Source organism: Pavona decussata, unplaced genomic scaffold (assembly GCF_977016875.1).
Source record: "Pavona decussata unplaced genomic scaffold, jaPavDecu1.1 SCAFFOLD_28, whole genome shotgun sequence".
NCBI lineage: Eukaryota > Metazoa > Cnidaria > Anthozoa > Scleractinia > Agariciidae > Pavona > Pavona decussata.
Genome location: NW_028145451.1, coordinates 1,071,860 through 1,090,000, shown reverse-complemented (window position 1 = coordinate 1,090,000; position 18,141 = coordinate 1,071,860). Strand labels below are relative to the sequence as shown.

The 18,141-nt window shown below is 39.1% G+C and overlaps 2 protein-coding genes across 2 annotated transcripts in view; both read left to right on the top strand.

Annotated features, from left to right (window-relative positions):
* The window catches only part of LOC146484987 (substance-K receptor-like), a 3,591-nt gene extending 733 nt beyond the window's left edge, over positions 1-2,858 (top strand). The window contains exons 1-2 of the mRNA XM_085103874.1: positions 1-574; positions 691-2,858. The exon at positions 1-574 is cut by the window's left edge and continues 733 nt beyond it. Of these exons, the coding sequence (XP_084960000.1) occupies positions 1-380 (380 nt within the window). The 3' untranslated portion in view covers positions 381-574; positions 691-2,858. The remainder of the gene's footprint in view (positions 575-690) is intronic.
* Positions 2,859-14,416: 11,558 nt separating this feature from the next.
* On the top strand, positions 14,417-16,819 carry LOC146484986 (orexin receptor type 2-like). Its single transcript, XM_085103875.1, has one exon. The coding sequence runs from the start codon at positions 14,870-14,872 to the stop codon at positions 15,896-15,898; it is 1,029 nt and encodes a 342-aa protein (XP_084960001.1). The 5' UTR covers positions 14,417-14,869; the 3' UTR covers positions 15,899-16,819.
* Positions 16,820-18,141: the final 1,322 nt, after the last annotated feature.

The following is an 18,141-nucleotide window of genomic DNA, read 5'->3' as shown; positions in this document are numbered from 1 at the left end:
TTACATACCTCACCATCAAGCGAAAGCTTTATAAAAGCCAGTTGTTTCACCTGGAAATGGCTGAGAGTAGTTTCCGCAACAGCAGCTTCAAAATGATCCAAATTAACCTCGTGAAGGGTCGCAGCAAAAGACTCAAAACAGTCATGACGCCAGTAGTCGCAGTTTTTGCGGTCACAATTCTACCGCTGAACCTGCTACGTTTGGTTCCGCGTTTCTTGTCATTAAAAAGCAGCGTGATTTATCTTAAATACTCCAACATAATATTTAACGTTTGTGTTTTTTTGTACATTTGTAATGCTACCTGCAATCCTTTAATTTATGCGATTTTCAGTAAAAGGTTTCGAAAGTCTTTTAGGGAGTTACTTACTTGGAGCTCATAAGATGTCTGGATAGCAGAAAAAAAGAAAAACGACAACAGTTTTGATTTTTGAAAACATGTTTTGAGAGCTCTTCTGTCATCTTCAGTTTTAAATCGTAAACTACAAAGTTAAATTTATAACAAGTACATACAAATGCTAATGACAAAACTGAATAGTTAAAGAATACGTGATCTCATTTTAAAATAGGCTAATTCGTCTATCTTGATATCACTATATTTAAGGCTAACCGACAAATTCAAATTGAGGCAAGCCACAAAAGTATGCTCCATTCTTGTTTACAATTATTGCATTTTTGGCTGCAAATTACTAGGATGCAATTAGACTGATATTTTGTTTTTTCTTTGTGTTTTTGAAAACTCGCTTTAGACTGATCGTGATTTGTTCTACAGATAATCTCTGATATCTTTCCTTCTATGAGCATTTCATGTACGGAAGAAGGTAATTTAAAATCGGTATTATTATGAGGCTGTTGAGAGAAAATTAAAGCATTAATATAAACGGAATAAAGGGAGGTGATTATTCATATCACAATGCACGAGGTGTAGTAAACACCGAAACATTAGATTGTGTTCTTTCGTATCCACTTTAGAGGGAGGAAAACCCACAAACAAAAGAAACTGCTGGAGGCTAGACATGTTTAAAAGAAATATATCCCTCTTTTAGTCGCTTGGAACAATTGTGAGTGAATTTTGAAGCTTTTACAAAAGCCAATTCAAAAGAGCATTCATTTTATTTGTGTCCTTTCATTAGAGGTTATGAATTATCGTAGCATACATACTTTTAAGCGAATTAGTGATAAGTGTTGGCGTAAATTATTTATTAGCTAATCGAGGTATTGCCATGCGGTGAACTATCTTTTTTCATTGATCTATTGTATTATCGTCTGGGCATTTAAATTTATTATCTTGGTGTATCTTAGTTTTTATAACAATGCCTTTATGTTTTAAACACTTGCAAATAATTTTGGGACTAAAGTAGAACCCCGCTTACTATGATGAGTAAATTTCCGTTTTGTCCTGGATTTGACCTCATCTTATCAGTCATTTACTATCAGCTATCTCGAACTCGGTTCTTTGTAACCCCCCGCTAACTCGAACTAATTTTACTTTCCCTTAACTGAAATTTAACTCGAACTCTATCTAAAAAACGTCTTTCAGTTCAAATATGTCAGAACACAGCGCAGCTGGTTGACGAGTTGAAGTCTTTAATCTTTACCGATGACATGTGTACTGCGATCTCAGCCTTGTTTTGTACCTGATTGTTATGTTCTTAAAATATTTGCTAAAATTCCCAAACTAAACTTTATTCAAGGGCTCTTTAAAAACAAACTTATTGGTTTTATTGCACTAAGATGACTCATGATTGTGAAAGAATGACAAAACCACGATATTTCATTAATTATTAACAGAATACTTAAAATTCAACACTAACCCCGTTACCTCAAACCCCTTGCTAACTCCAACTATTTTAGGTTTCCCTTGGGAGTTCGAGTTAGCGGGGCTCTACTATATTTTTTTTCTTTTAATTAGAGATGTCCTAAATGTGATGTAATAAAGTTATCTTATCTCAGGCCATCCGCTACTTTTGCGAAACTTAAAAGAAACGCTTCTGAGCGTAATATTTACCTCCCTCCAAATTGTTAGAGAAGCAGCTTAAGATCGACCGCCCCCGCGACAAAATTGAGTTCTCAAGAATACATCGTCTAGGAAAACCCAACAGTTCCAAACCACGTCCAATTATTGCAAGATTCCTGTGTATGGGGATGAAATACCGGTGATGTATCAAAACAAGAAACATCTAAAGGATCGAATCTCCATATTCACAAGATCAAAGGCCATCCGCTCCTTTACGAGTCACGGAAGGGCCAAATAAAGAAATTCCAGAAAGCAAGGGAAATATGTTTTACCACTTTTTTCAGCAACGTTCTTTAAAACGTCAAGCTATTCGTAAATGTCCCGATAATCGGAAAACCAACTCCCAGGCGAAACTTATTTTACGGCTTGTATATAGGTCTGTGTGTATTTTTGTGTCCCTATTATCTGTCTTCATCATGTTCCTTATTCTTTTCACCTACTTTTAGACCTACGAGTTACAAAACCCGGCAGCTTCGGTATAACTTCTTTCTCGACACTTTTAACAAAGGAGCATTCCCATCTTTTATTTCGAATTTCAATGCAAGGTGACAATATAACAATGTACTCCCTAAATGTGACAGGTCTTTCTGACAACACGAAGAGAAGAAAAAATTTACTATCGTTAAGTAAAAGGAAATTTTGCAATAAAAGTTTAGGACAAAAACGACCACAGTTTTGATTTTCAAAGTCGTGTTTCGACAGCTCTTCTGTCACCTTCAGTTTTAAATCGTCAAGTACAAAGTTAAATTTATAATAAGTACATAGAAATATCATGATAACAAAAAAAAATTCATAGAATAATTAAAGAATACGTGACAATGTGTTACTATAAAGAGAGAGATTTTAATTTTTATTTACTGAAAGTAACTTGTTCCCTCCGAATATGAATAGCTTCTTTTATCTTGAGTTGAAAATTGGTGGAAGCATGATCCAAAACATTATGGTATTTTTTAGAAACCTCCAGATGTTTGAATACGCGAGAGGCTCTATCAGTGTCCAAGTGCCCACGTACGTGTGTGGAAAAATGCCAGGCGGTTTCGCTAACGTAACAGACATTTCCGCCCACGCAAAGAAGTTTCTATACAACACACGAACGGAGCCCTCTTGGTTATAAATTTTCTAAGCCAAACATATTGCCGATCTTGAAGGACGCAAGGGCTAATGTGATACCTGAGTTATTACAGTAACGTGTTATAAGGTGACAAATCCCTTTCTGGGTGATACTAGAAAAGGGGCCTATGTAAGGTAGTTTGAAATAAAACGTGGATGCAGCATTAGAGACTAGACCTGGAGAACAATCAGGATCGCGTCGCCTTAGTAATGAAACACTCTCAACTAAATAGTCGGAAAAAAGATTTTTTTCAAGGACAAAAGTCTTATTTGACACTGAAAACCTATTCTCGTCATGCTATATCCGTAGTTGGTGAAGTCACCGGTCACGTTTAATGTCAGGGCTAAAAAGTTGATTTGCCTATCATAGTCACCAAAGGAAAAAGGTCTTCCCGTCATGGGAGAGATTAGTTGTCGAAAATCAAGTTAGATTGGCATCAAATTAGTTAACGCTCAATAAGCCAACCCAACTGAGTGTTAAGGAAAGTAGAAAGTTGTTATTGGACCATGCCCATTGTACCTGTTCTTAAGCCAGATCTAGATGGAACAGTCAGAATTTGTCGTGATTTCAAGGTGACTTTAAATCGGTATCTGGATGTTCTGAGCATCCGATGACTACGCCTGAAGAACAGTTGACAACGTTAAGTGGAGGAGATTCATTCACTAAGCTAGACCTAAGTACCATACCAGCATACCAGCATCCTTGATGATTTGATTATCACTGGTGCGAATGATGTGCAGTATGTGCAGATTGAAGTTGCAAAAGACACTTAAAAAGTTTGAAGAGTGTGGAACAAAGTTCAAGAAGTCACATAAACCTAGTTTACTACCCTTATCCCACAAATCTCCTGCAGCTCAGGGGTAGAGCATCCGAACTAGTAATCGGAAGGTCTTAGGTTCGACTCCTGATAGGAGCTGTGATGGCGGAGCTACACCTCAATCACCCGCAATGGTTCGTATGAAAGCCCTCACTGGCTCGTTTACATGTCTAGTGGCCAACTATAGACTCTGACATAGAACAGTTCGTGAGGAATTATAAGGTAACAAACGCAAAAATACCGCTTACTTTAGACAACCCGTGGATTTGGCCAAATCGACCCTGGCAGCGAGCTAGTACACGTTGATTAGTGCGGTCCGTTTGTTCATGGTGAATCGTTCCTTGTTAATACAGATGAAAAGGCCCAATTTTTAGAAGTACTACACATGTATGTTCAGTACTACCGCGGAAGTGACAGTACACGCCTTACGCTTTGTATTCATTACCTACGGTAACCGATAATGGTCCCCAATTCATCGCCAAGGAGTTTAAGGATTTTTTCAAGTTTAATTAGATCAAGCACATTTCAAGCGCGCCCTGTCACCCTGCTTCAAATGGGGAAGCAGAAAAACGCAGTCAGAATCTTCAGACAAGCCATGAGAGTGGCCAAGAGAGATCCTGGTACCTTGGCACAGATCTAGAAGAAATTAATACGCATTCCTTTTGAGCCGTCGCACCACTCCACGACTGGATGTACGCCAGCAGAATTGCTTACGAATCGCAGAGTACGTGCAAGACTGGATGTGCTACGCCCAGATCTTAGGAAGAAGGTTGCCAAGCCAACCAAGCTGCAAACAAGGGCTCCGAAGAGGCTGCTGACTGTCGGAGATCTTGTTCTGGTTCAAGATTACAGAAGAAGTCGAGATCCATGCACCAAAGGTGTCATCGTATCAAAGCTGGGCCCGGTGACATACCATGCGAAATTAAAGGAAAAAAATTCTTTTGGAAGCGACACATTGATCACCTACAATATCTGTTTGGAGTCAAGACATAACCGCAGATACAGGGGAAAACCCGAAGTTCTACTACCTCAAAACTTTGCAGCCAGCTCACCTATCATGACAGAGCCAATTCTGCCAAAGAATTGCACACCGTTAACCTGGTAAACCAGACCCGAAGTCAACGAAGCCTCAAACAGGCAAACTTCCCCTGGACAAGGGAATTCTAAAGAGGCTTCCAATGTGGAAGAATCAGCTTCTCCCCGCACGCAGTGCCACTAACATAGCAACCAGCGACTAACACAGGGCGTTATTACCCACAACGCGAAAGAAAACCAACCCAACCACTTATTAAACACATATGCCGGATGAAAGAACTTTGACCAGTGAACTGTTTGAGAAACATTCCTGTTGATCTTGAACTTTGTTAGCATTTTTATGTGTTAGTTTGACTTTCATAAAGAAGGGAGGAATGCCTGATGTCATAGTAATAGTTCATGTGATTTAACATGTCCTCGGGTTCGTTGTAGTTTTCGTTGTTGAACCACCATTAAAACCTGTTTACTTCACTAAGTTGATGAGTTATTTTAGACCTCCAAAAACACCAAAGTCCTGATTGCAGAAAATGTGATAAAAGTCACTCAGGAACTAATCACTATAAGGTCAATAAAACAATCAGGTCGTCAGGGTTGTTGGTTCAGTGTCAGGAATACGACCGGTAATCTCACCCAGGTTCAAATCCTGGCTGAACCAAATTTTCACTCATTTCCTTACTTGTGTTGATTTCTGTGAAGTCCGTATTTAGTGAATATGGCAAAAATTGGTTAAAGAGACTGAAAATGAACAGCTTTGGTTTTAAAATTAATCAAAATTTAAAAAACGTTTCAGTCTCACGACCCTCACCAGTTACAGCTGGAACCGGTTTACGAATGAGACTTAAAATTATACGGTTTTGCGACAATGACTTTAAGCTAAACTACTGACAAGTTACGTAATAAATTGAAGGCGATTTTACAGCAATAATACAATAATAGAGGTGATTACGAAATTAGACCAAAAGAAAGCAATAATTGCTTAAAAGATACTAATGAAATATAGCAAACAAACAATAGGAAATACAATTGCTCAGAAAAACAATCTCGGTTATAGGCCCCCTCCCCTGCAACAGGACCATGGACAGACCATGTTCTACCATGGTTTTACCATGGTTGATCACGGTCCACAACCATGGTCAACCATGGTTTGGCAATGGTGTGACCATGGTCTGGCCATGGTCAACCATGAACGTTAAATTGCACTAAGGTTGACCATGGTCGACCATGGTCAAAATGATTGTAGAAATGGGACAATATAAACCAGAGCCGACCATGGTTGAACATGGTCAATAAACATGTTAAACAATGGTCAAACATGGCCAAAAATGGAAACAATTTAAAACGTTATACATGTATTAACATGGTTGACCATGGTCGGACATTGATAAGGACTATGTATTAACATGGTTGACCATGGTCTGACATTGATAAGGACCATGTATTAACATGGTTGACCATGGTCTGACATTGATAAGGACCATGTATTAACATGGTTGACCATGGTCTGACATTGATAAGGACCATGTATTAACATGGTTGACCATGGTCTGACATAAATAAGGACCATGTATTAACATGGTTGACCATGGTCTGACATTGATAAGGACCATGTATTAATACAGTTTACCATGGTCTGAAGAAGATATGGACCAAAATTGAAGGAGTGGAATAATGCCCTAAGTGACTTTAGATGTAAGGTCAAATTCTCCTTTTGTTTCACAAGCAAATACACTGAAATTTGGAAGGAGAATCTAGCTATTTATCAGAAGTCACTTAAGGCTTTTTTCCAGGCACCCCTTCAATTGTACTTTCTGTATTGACCAAGGTGTGAAAGACTGCGATAATGACATATTGAATAGCAAATAAGTAAACAAGGTTTAGGTTTATTAAAATTTATTATTACATTGCAGCCCATATTACACGGTTGACCAATGCTCATTAAATTTCTATGCCACATAGGTCAAAAGAAAACTGTCAGTTACTTATAAGTTGCCATGGCATTACAAGACATTTTATATATTCCACTTGCAGAATACATCATCAATCTTAACTTTTTTAATGAATAAAGTTGAAGTTAAGTTCATATATGTACAGTCAAGTTACAAGTATTACCAGGACTGTTGCAAATATTAAAATATGTAGTGCAATAAATTCTATTGAATCCCAAAAACTTTTCCGATTCAATTTACATTATGTAACGTAACTGAACTCTCAACCAACCAGCACCACTGTAATAAGTCATATTTCACAACATTACAACTTGAGCAGTGTTTTAGCCAAGAAGTGATTAACTTTTAACTGTTATTTGTTATTAATTTTCCAGTAAAACCTTATAATTTAGTTTTTGACCATGGTTGGCAGTGTACCATGGTCGTGAGGTGATCATACACCATGGTCAGCGATCATGGTTACAACACTGTCAACCATGGTCAAACATGGTTGGCAATGAAAAACCATGGTACCATGGTCAACCTGACGCCGGGGCTCGGTTATAGGCCCATCTATTTGAAAACCAATATTTTATTTCGGTTATAGCTCCCCCTGGTTATAAATCCTCCTCCCTTCCGCTTATAGGCCAATAGATTCCCAATTTCAAGATGCCGTCAGCTGATCAAGCCATTGAAGAAGATTTACCTTGAGACGGATAACTCAGACAATGACATTGACGATGTTGAACAAAACGAGTTTGAAGTGGAAACTCCTAATTAACCTTTTGAAGTAGATCTGAGATCAAAGTCTTGTTTTGTTATGTTCGGGTTACACTTTAAGTTAGAGTTTCGAATTTGGTCTTATAGTGAAATAAACTTATGTTTTGCCATCAGCTTGTTTCGAAACACTTTTTTTATTCCAGTTATAAGTCCCCCACTCTCGCCCCCCCTCCCCCACCCCCTTCAATATAAGCCCACCAAAAACCCCTTACGAAATTGTATAAGTCCAGGGCTAATAACCGCGATTTTTAAGGTTGGCTTATATTACATTAAAATCTCTGAGCAGGGGTCCTTAAACGGTGAGTAATACATTTCCCATTCTGAGCCTTTAAAAGAACAAACCAGCACAAAAATAACAAATTCCTCGAACAGGGTCCTTGATAGACTGCAAGCAGTCCCTTTCTGGTCAGTCGAGATGGTGCGCTCACAGCGCAGCGAGACTGGAGCGAGGAGAATAAACGAGAAGAGACTGGGGGAGAGAAGGAAAAGAAAGGGACTGCGCTGCTTACTGTAACAAACGCGTTCGAATTTCCCGTCGCTCCAGCAACAGAAAATTCCGATTGGTCTATAAACAATAGCTGCTGTCAAACAAGTTTGATGTGTAATTAACTTCTTCACACGTTTGATGTCAGCACTTCAGATCACTAGGAAAATGGTTTCAGTCGTGAAAGAGAGTAGCAGCGATGTCTTGGTAAATTTAAGCGATCAAGTCGGCGGCTTAGTTCTCAAAGAAGGACAGAAGCTAGCAGTAGAAGCGCTCTTGTCGGGAAAAGATGTAATAGCCGTTTTTCCCACTGGTTTCGGGAAATCCATTACACATCAAAGCTTTGTAATAGCGAAAAACTTTGCCATCACGGCTTCGATCGTGGTTGTTGTTCAGCTTCGCAGTGTTATCGAAGACCAGTTGCAGTCAAATGACTTTGGTTTAAAAGCAGTTGCTTTCGACAAGATCACAAAATTATTAAAAGACATTGGTGCCAACTAGTAAAATGTAATTTTCGCATTCGCGGAACAAGCTTTGTCGGCAGATTTCACCGCAGGATGCTTACAAATGATATTAACAACAGCTTTCCAATTATCCTGTACCACGTTCTTAATTACACTTCGGGCGTTTGTGTGGTCCATCTTTTGAAGTCGTCCCCCTAAACTTAAAGAGTTTTTCCCGCCAAATTCTCTTATCTCCTCTTATCGCAGACCTAACAACCTTAAATAAATTTTAGGATCTTCTAAGAACAATTGTGCGCGCTAAATTTCCATTGCCACCATTATTAGTCAAGCGTTGATCCTACGCGCAACGTCGTCGTAAACGTAAGTCATAGGGTGCGCGCATGTGTGGCGCGCGGGCATGTGTGCGCAAATAGTAAATGCAATCTGGACTTACGATTTTCATTCCTGATTATTCAAAAGAAGAAAGATCCTCGCAGTTAGTAAGCAACTTAAGCAGTTACGAAAAGGAAAGCCTGAAAAAACTTTTTCAGGCTTTCTTTTCGCAATTGCTTAAGTTGCGTACTAACTGGAAGGATCTTTCTTCTATTGAACCTTTCATCCGCAGTTCAAATATATGATGTTTCATATAGTCATATTCATTTATTCATCATTCACGCGTATATCACACAATATTACACAATTGACCAGCTCCCAGTTGGCTTGACAGCTCAGTTGGTAGAGCACTGCAGCGGCATCGAAGAGGTCATGGGTTAGAATCCCGTTCAAACACGAATCTTTTCTCAGGCTTTCTTTTTCGCAACTAACTGCGAGGATTTTTCTTCTATTGAATCTTTCATCCACAGTTCAAATATATGATGTTTCATATATTCATATTAATTTATTCTTGATTATGGCTCCTGGTATATTGTACAAAGGAAAAATGGTACATTTCAGGCATATCGTATGTTACGTATCTATCTGCATGTATTCGTATTCCACTCATATTTATCCGTATGTCACTCGTATTTCACTCGCGTGGTGTATTAGTCACTTATCTCTATGTTTGACAATTTATACTTGATTTTGTTGTTTCGCAATGTTAGACGTGCTATAAGCATGGCATCAACGTATAAAACAAATGACAAAAAAGGCATGTTATTCCAATGACTGATCATGAGACTCTTTAGTGTAAACTGCTCCGAGGCTGCTTTTAAATTAACTGTAGTCGAAATTGTCAGATGGGATGGATGTTGAAAAAATGGAATGATTGCAAAGCAGCAACAATCTCCAAAGATGTGGCGGTTGCTGTCGCCCAACTGTTTTGACGAACAGTAATATTCTACTGAAATTTACCTGTTTCAAAGAACCGCCACAACTAGCTTTCATTAAGTGATTTAAAACGCTTAATTACAGACCAATTTTAGGAGCAATTAAATCGGCCATTCAGGTTTTAGTTCATTATCAGATCCAGTTTTGTGACATAAAATATACATTGTTGCGGTAAGGAAATTCGTAAGACACATCCCCAAATTTCTTGTACCACATACTCTGAAAATTTGAGTATCTGTGCCCGTTGTTTCTGGTGCTTCTTGTGGAGAAAGACAATTTTTTTCTCAGATTAATTCAAATTTAAACAAAAACAAACAAACGACATCACAAGTTTTAAGTAGCCCTTTTGTTTATTGCCGTATCTTCTTTCCCGTGACTAAACGAGCAAAATAAATCTGCCAAACCAATTTTCAACCTCGATCGTAATAGCATGAAGCGGCAGTAAGTCTAAATTAAAGAATGTGGGCTATTAGATTGATAAATGGGCATAATACTAACACCTGCTGTCTTTTCTTATCGCCTAAAAGGTGAGAGATTGTTGCAATCAGTATTTGTTTTAAATCAGCATCATTTTCATTTGCGAAACGCTGAAAGCAATTCAGCTATGATGCATTCTAAAAACACAACCTCCACAGTCGCAAACAACCGGAGTCAAGGACTACCAACTCTGGAGGTGCTAGTGGAGCTGACCTGGGTGCTTATTATTCGTCTTACTGTTGAGTGTCTCACCGCCTTAGCTGGAGTTATTGGAAACATCGTGGTTTGTTATGCTATAACGAAACACCGCACACTCAGCGCTGCTGCGTTCAAAGTCTCAGATTTGGCCACGCTTCTCATCTCCTTTCCTCTGGTAGTTGTCCGTGAGCGTCTTCCTTACTGGCCGCTTGGTGAAGTCGTATGCCGTTTCTTCTTTCCCTCGATCGACATCTTTTTCGGTGTGTCAGTTTGGACAGTTGCGGCTATTGCAATTGACAGGCATCGTATCTTGACCGCCGATGTTCAGTTCCCAGACTGGCGGTCACTAGATCCTTGACCAAACCAAGACTCGTGTGCGCTGCCATCTGGCCTCTCTCGTTCTTAATAGTCTGTATAGTCTGTAAATTGAATACGTCATCAGTTTCGAAGGGATGGTACTGCAAAACCTTGAAAAATAAGCAATCCGAAAATGGTACGTGCTATTTAGAAGAAATTCGAAGGACTTGGATAAATGAAAAGCGTGACTTTAGTCATCTATTTTGATATCACCGTACTGTTTAAAAGCTAACAGACAGAAAAGATCGCAGAGGTCGTGTGTTCAAATCCCAGTTCAAGCCTGAATTTTTTTCAGGTTTTTCGCAAACAGTCTGGTTGCGTAGATAACTGCGAGAATCTTTTCTTCTGTTTAATCTTTCATCCGCAGTGCATATACATGTTACGCATGTTACACATATATCTATATTCATTCATTCTTCACGTGTATATTATGAATTCAGAACATGACCAGCTCCCAATTGGCTTGATAGCTCATTTGGTAGAGTACTGCACCGGCGTCCCAGAGGTCATGGGTTCAAATCCCGTTCAAGCCTAAATCTTTAATTATAGAGTCTGTGTCGCTCAAATGTCACCGCTAACGCGGGGTATCTTCGGTCCCATTAAAGTCAGAGTTTTCTTCACTATTTGAGACTTATGACGGCGGTTTCCTACTCGTTTGTCTTCGTCCTTAAAAGCAATGTATTTGCAAGCGGATCAAAGCCAGCTTTCATAGTTGCAAGGAGTAGACTTCTCTGGGTCAGCTATTAGTCAAGGCGAACTCAAGATCCAATTTTGACGCCATTATCACCTAGAGTGTTTCCACCTTCGCTGCCTCCGACGAATCATGGGCATCAGGTGGCAGGACAGAGTCACCAACACAGCTCTTCTGGAGAAAGCAGGCTCGCTCAGCATGCATCTCATGCTCTGTCAGCGTCGACTATTCTGGACGGTCGCACCCCACAGAACTTCTTGTACGGTCAACTAGCCTCGGGATGCCGCGCTGTAGGCCGCCCAGCTCTCCGCTATAAGGACGTCTGCAAGCGGGACCTGAAACTGACGGACATCAACCCAGACAGCTGTGAAAACCTCGCAGATGACAGTGACGGCTGTCGTCTTACCGTACGTGATGGTGTCAGGGGTGGAGAGGAGAAGAGGAACCTCCAGCTGGAGAACAAAGGGATACAACGTAAAGAGAGACAGCAAACAGCGGACACAAACCAGCCATCCAACTTTGCGCGTAACGATTTTGGCAGAGACTGCCATGCTAGGATTGGACTGCTGTGTCACATCCGGTGCTGCTCTCAACAGAAAGACTGACCCAAAAGGGCGCACACCATTTTCTCCAGAGACTGAAGGATGCCTACTACTACTACCGTTCGTGCTTTCGCTTGAGCACGTAACCGCGTCATTCTTGTCCTAGCTTCGCTGTTTCTTTCTCTCGGTTTTAGGTATACCAGAGCCTCTTTATTTCCCTTAGGCTTTGTGTTGCTCATTTGCTTCCAGGTCGGGATTTTTCTCCTTTGTGGTGCCAATTGCTGGTCCTAGATACAATGACTTCATGATTCAGACTCTTGCCATGTCTCGTCGGCTAACCCTTTTTTTCCGTATCTAATGGTTCGTTGGTGATATCACCAGTTTAGACCGCATTAAACTATGGTTCCAGATAATGCTTCCGTACCTTACAACATGATTTCGTGTTTAGTTGCGAAATTATCGCGAAATTTTCTGTATTTGGCGACAGCTTAAAAAGACCTCTGGTTGATACGCCAAGCAAGAAAGCATTGAGCTGAGCTGACCAGTCGTGCAATCCGCACGCGATCCTCACATGATGTAATGGTGAAGTAGAATCTTTCATTAAAGGCCATGTTAACTTTCCATTTCTCAACGAAGGGGATTGATAACTTTGATTCCGAAGAAAACAAACCTCATCAGTATTTAAAAAAATATTGGAGACCTATGAGCCTGCTTTTGAACTGTGATTACAAAACTGCAACCAAAGGCTATCGCGGCAAGAATGAAAAAGATACCACAAGACATAAAATTAACAATGACTCACAGAACAGGTTTTCTTTAATTATAAGACAGGTCAATTGGTGAAAATGTTAGGCTTTAAATATTGTAATAGGTTATGCGGAGAAGCAGAGCATCCGTTGCATGCTGCTCTTCGTTGACTTTGAAAAAGCTTTTGACATTTTGGAATGGAAATTTATTGAAAAATAAAAAAGCCTTTCAGGGAACAGATATTAATTTTAATGGAACGTTGCATTGCGAGCTCTTCATTATCTCCAAATGCAGCTTTAATAAATCAAGAGTAGTATGAAAAATAAGTTCTATATAACAGATGGGAATGCAATACGTGTCTAAGGAAAGAGGAAAAAACAGGTACAGATTAATACCGAACAATACGCTGAAACATATTTATTTATTAATGTTCATTTATTACCAAGTTGAAAAGGGTTTCTCACTTAATTTGTCGACATACTGTCGACATCGCAGTAAGATTCAATTTGTTTATAACATTTTCCGGTGCAATTTCTTGCAAATGACGCTTTTAACGCTTTGTCAGTTGGCAAAATAAAATTTGGCTCTGCCTTATAAAGCTTCCTGTGAAGAAGTGGTTATAAATTATTCACAAGTCATTTTGTTTGGTGTTAAGAACAATTGATAACCAAAAACTCTTGCATTGATCAGTCTATTGGCGATTTAGTTCTTCTTAACCGAAAGTGGGAGTTGCATTGAATATAAACTGACACGTGCTTGAACGAATTTCCCATAAAGTGTTAAAACAACCACCACACCATTCATTTCCCATATCTTCAGAAAGCGTTCTTAAGACGATTTCGTTTGGTTCCTTTAAACAAGCAAATTCAGGCTTTCTTTTCGCAACTGCTTAGGTTGCGTAAATAATTGCGAGGATCTTTCTTCTATTTAATCTTTTACCCGTAGTTCAAATATATGTTTCATATATTCATATTCATTTATTCATTTTACACACGGGGTATACAATATGACCAGCTCCCAGTTGGCTTGATAGCTCAGTTGGTAGAGCACTGCATGGGCTGGAATCACTTTACTTCACTTTATTTATTTTTGCCACTTTTCTTACTTCCATCAATTGAATCTACAGTTACTTATTTAGTAGCAGGAACCCTGTTCAAGCCTACATTTCTTACTGGTTTTCTTTTCGCAACTGCGTAGGTTGCGTAAATAACTGCGAGGATATTTCTTCTACTTAATCGTAATATCATTCTGAGCACTTACCTGTTTCAAAGAACTGCTCCAGCTGACCTTCAGTAATTGCTTCATAAAGCCAGTTTATAATTAAAGAAACAATTTACGGGCAATAAAATCAGCCAAAATGTTTTAGTTTATTATGAGATCAAGTCTTCCTGTCATAAAATATACATTACTGCGTATGCAAACTCTTTAGACATGTCCCCAGAATGTCTTGGACGACAAACTCCAAACATTTTAAGCACGTGCGCCAGTTTGTTTTTGGTGCTTGTTGTCAAAAAAAGACGATTTCTCTGTCTAAATTTGAACAAAAAATGACAACACAAGAAAAACAAAAGTTTAGGTAGTCGAAACGTCGATACGTTTTTAGCGTTTATTTTCCTTTAAAGTGTTAGCTAGTCCTTTCCTGTATTTTCTCTTCGTTTTCGCGACAAAGCGTTTTTTTTTTTTTAAATCTGCCCTGGGGATTCGTGAATTCGAGCGTAATAGCTTGAAGCAGCCGCAACAAGTCTAAATTGAAAGACTGTGGGCTATTAGATTTATAAATGGTAAAAATAAAGGCCGCATAACAGCAAACACCTGCTGTCGTTTCTTATCGTTTAAAAGCTGAGTGATCGCTGTAATGATTATTCGTTTTCAATCAACATCAGTTTCAACTGCGACACGCTGAAAGCTGACCCACTATAATGTCTTCCAACAACACAGTTTCGGCGGTCGCAAACAACCGGAGTCAAGGACGACCAAGTCTGGGGGTACTGATGGAGCCGACCTGGGTGCTTATTATTCGTCTTACTGTTGAGTGTCTCATCGCCTTAGCTGGAGTTATTGGAAACATCGTGGTTTGTTATACTATAACGAAACACCGCACACTCAGTGCCGCTGCCCCCAACACTTACATCAGGAACGTAGCGGTCTCAGATTTGGCCACCCTTCTCATCTCCTTCCCTCTGGTAGTTGTCCGTGAGCGTCTTCCTTACTGGCCGCTTGGTGAAGTCGTATGCCGTTTCTTCTTTCCCTTGATCGACATCTTTTTCGGTGTGTCAGTTTGGACAGTTGCGGCTATTGCAATTGACAGGCACCGTATCTTGACCGCCGATGTTCCGAGACTGGCAGTCAGATCTTTAACCAAACCAAGACTGGTATGCGCTGCCATCTGGCTTCTCTCTTTCCTGATAATTTCACTGCCTCTCATCCTGGTTTTCGAGTACCGCGAGTTCCCCAACAAGAAACCAAAGTGTGTTGCAAACTGGGGACAGGAAAACTACTGGCTGCAGATCGCATACCACGTTTCGGTCTGCCTGGTAACGTATGTTCTTCCACTGAGCGTAATTGTGATTACATACTTCACCATCAAACGAAAGCTTTATAAAAGCCAGTCGTTTCACCTGGAAATGACTGAGAGTAGTTTCAGCAACAGCAGCTTCAAAACCAGTCAAATTAACCTCGTGAAAAGTCGCAGCAAAAGACTCAAAACAATCATGACGCCAGTAGTTGCAGTTTTTGCGGTGACAATTCTCCCGCTGAGCCTGCTACGTGTGGTTCCGTATTTCTCTTCAGTAAAAAGCAGCATAATCTATCGTAAATACTCCAACATAATATTTAACGTTTGCGTGTTTTTGTACATTTGTAATGCTGCCTGCAATCCTTTGATCTATTCGATTTTCAGTAAAAGGTTTCGAAAGTCTTTTAGGGAGTTGCTTTCTTGGAGCTCATAAGATGAACGATCACAGAGGTGGCACTGCCAGCAAATTAACGAACATTTTTAAAGGGGCCACGTCACCAGCTTAATATTACATTTAAGCTTAACAGACAGATTTAAATCGAGGGAAACCACAAAAGTATTGTACATTCATGTTTAAAATTACTGCATTTTTCGCTGCAGATGTCCAGGATGGATTTAGACTGATGTTACTTTGGTTTGTGTTCCAGGAAACTTATTTAAGACTGACATCATATTATGACTTGTTCTTCAATTCCCTACAGAAAATCTCGTGATATCTTTTCTATATGAGCACTTCATGACCGCGAAAAGATCATAATATAGTTTTCATTTTATTATTATTTTGATCGCAGATATTAAAATCCTCTTTAACGATGATGCTTTTGAGGAAAAAATGAAAACATACAGGAATAAACGGAGGTGACTATTCATACCACCTGCTTGAAAAATATGCCCGAGGTGTATAAAACACCTAAACATTATAGATTGTGTCCTTTTAACATCCACTTAAGAGCGGGGAAATCCGAAAACAAAAGAAGTTGAAGATAAGACTCTTTAACACAGACAGTTATATTCGTATGCCCTTTTTAAGGCTGGAAGCAATTCTGATTGACTTTTCGGAAACTTATATGAACAACAGTCTAACTGGAATAAACTGAACTCCTTTGGGGACGTTTATTAGAGGATATGAATTAGAGGGATTTGTTTAATTGAGAAGGGCTTTTATTTTCGTAAAGAGGGTAAGATGTTACTGATAAGTGTGGGAAATTAAGCATTTTTATGCCGCATATCTTCAAAAACTCATTAATAATTTATAAGGCCATTGACCTATCAAATGGTCGATAATACATCACGTGTAGTGACTTTATATCTGTAAACTTCCTCCTTATCAGTATGCAGCGTTTTTTTCAGCTGATAACACTCGCAGCACGTGTTTTATCGGGTCTAAAACCGATAAAACACTCCTGCTCGGTTTTTAAACATTATTTTAATAGTTGGCAGCACTGAATTTGAGCTGCTTAATAACAAGATTGTAGATATTGTAAATGAACGCAGCTGGTTCTAGACCAATTTAAAGAGCGTTTGTGATTTAAAAAATGTAAACTGCCAGACCCAGGAGAAATGCCGAATATTTCTAGATTGGTAACTGAGAATCGGAGATAGACTTGAATAAAAATTTCTTGCAGAATTTCGATCATAATTCACTTCTTCTGCCAGTGAGCATTCTGCCGGCAGAATACAGAAATTTTTAGTTGGGGGCTGAATATCAATTGGGACATCGTCCTGTTTTCTGCTTCAGTTGTTGACGCTTAGAATATTCTTATTTTATTATTCTAATTTTCTATGTACTAGCTGCAACGAAAAAAAAAAGCCAAAAGGATATATAACAATTGAAAGGCAATTTAAAAATGAATGTAATCCTTTGTACGCACTGATAACTTGCCGTCGTGGTAATATTTAATTTATATACGTTGATAGATTACAGCTGACCACATCCAGTATCGCTCAAAGTAAGATATATTGAAATAGCTTTCACCTCAGTTTGGTACAAAACGAACGATTAAGCACTTTTTTTCTGAGCAGAATTCGAGCAGAATTTCGTGGCCCGACGCCATAATTTTTTTTCGATTTTTACATAGCATTGTCGGCAGGTAGAATACTTCATTTCACGAGCAATTTTATCCACGGCAGCAAGGAGACCACATGTGATATTGCTATAAATTACACTACCGGAGATGGAGGGGATCACATATTGAATTGAGAAGTGTCCAAAACGAAAGAAGGAAAACCTTTAATTTTTATTTTAATCCTTACTTACATTGATTATACCTCTAAGCTATAGCTTAATTTGTTACCTCCGATAATTGGTTGTTATCAGAAACCAACCTGACCGTTAACGTAAAAATGAAAAAAAGTTCCAAATGTTGAAGCGCTGGTAAATCAAGTATGTAGGCGAGGGTCAGGATTTTATAAATACAATGTACAGATCTTTCCAAGATCTTTTGGTTATGCCACCAATACGTGTATTTAAATAAAGTGTTGTAAACGAAACAGTCAATGCCCGTGCAGTACTTTATTGGACTTTAAATAACTTATGATATACCTTATTCTCATCAGCATCTTTTTATTTCAACGTATTGGTAGCTTCGTCGGTAAATTCCCCTCTGTAATAGGAGTTTAATTTAACTCATGTATCAACAGTTTAAGCACGTTTTCTTTTCACATTTCACGAGTGGA

Excerpts from the sequence above, each read along its gene's own strand:
- LOC146484986 (XM_085103875.1), top strand. The coding sequence starts at position 14,870 with ATGTCTTCCAACAACACAGTTTCGGCGGTCGCAAACAACCGGAGTCAA.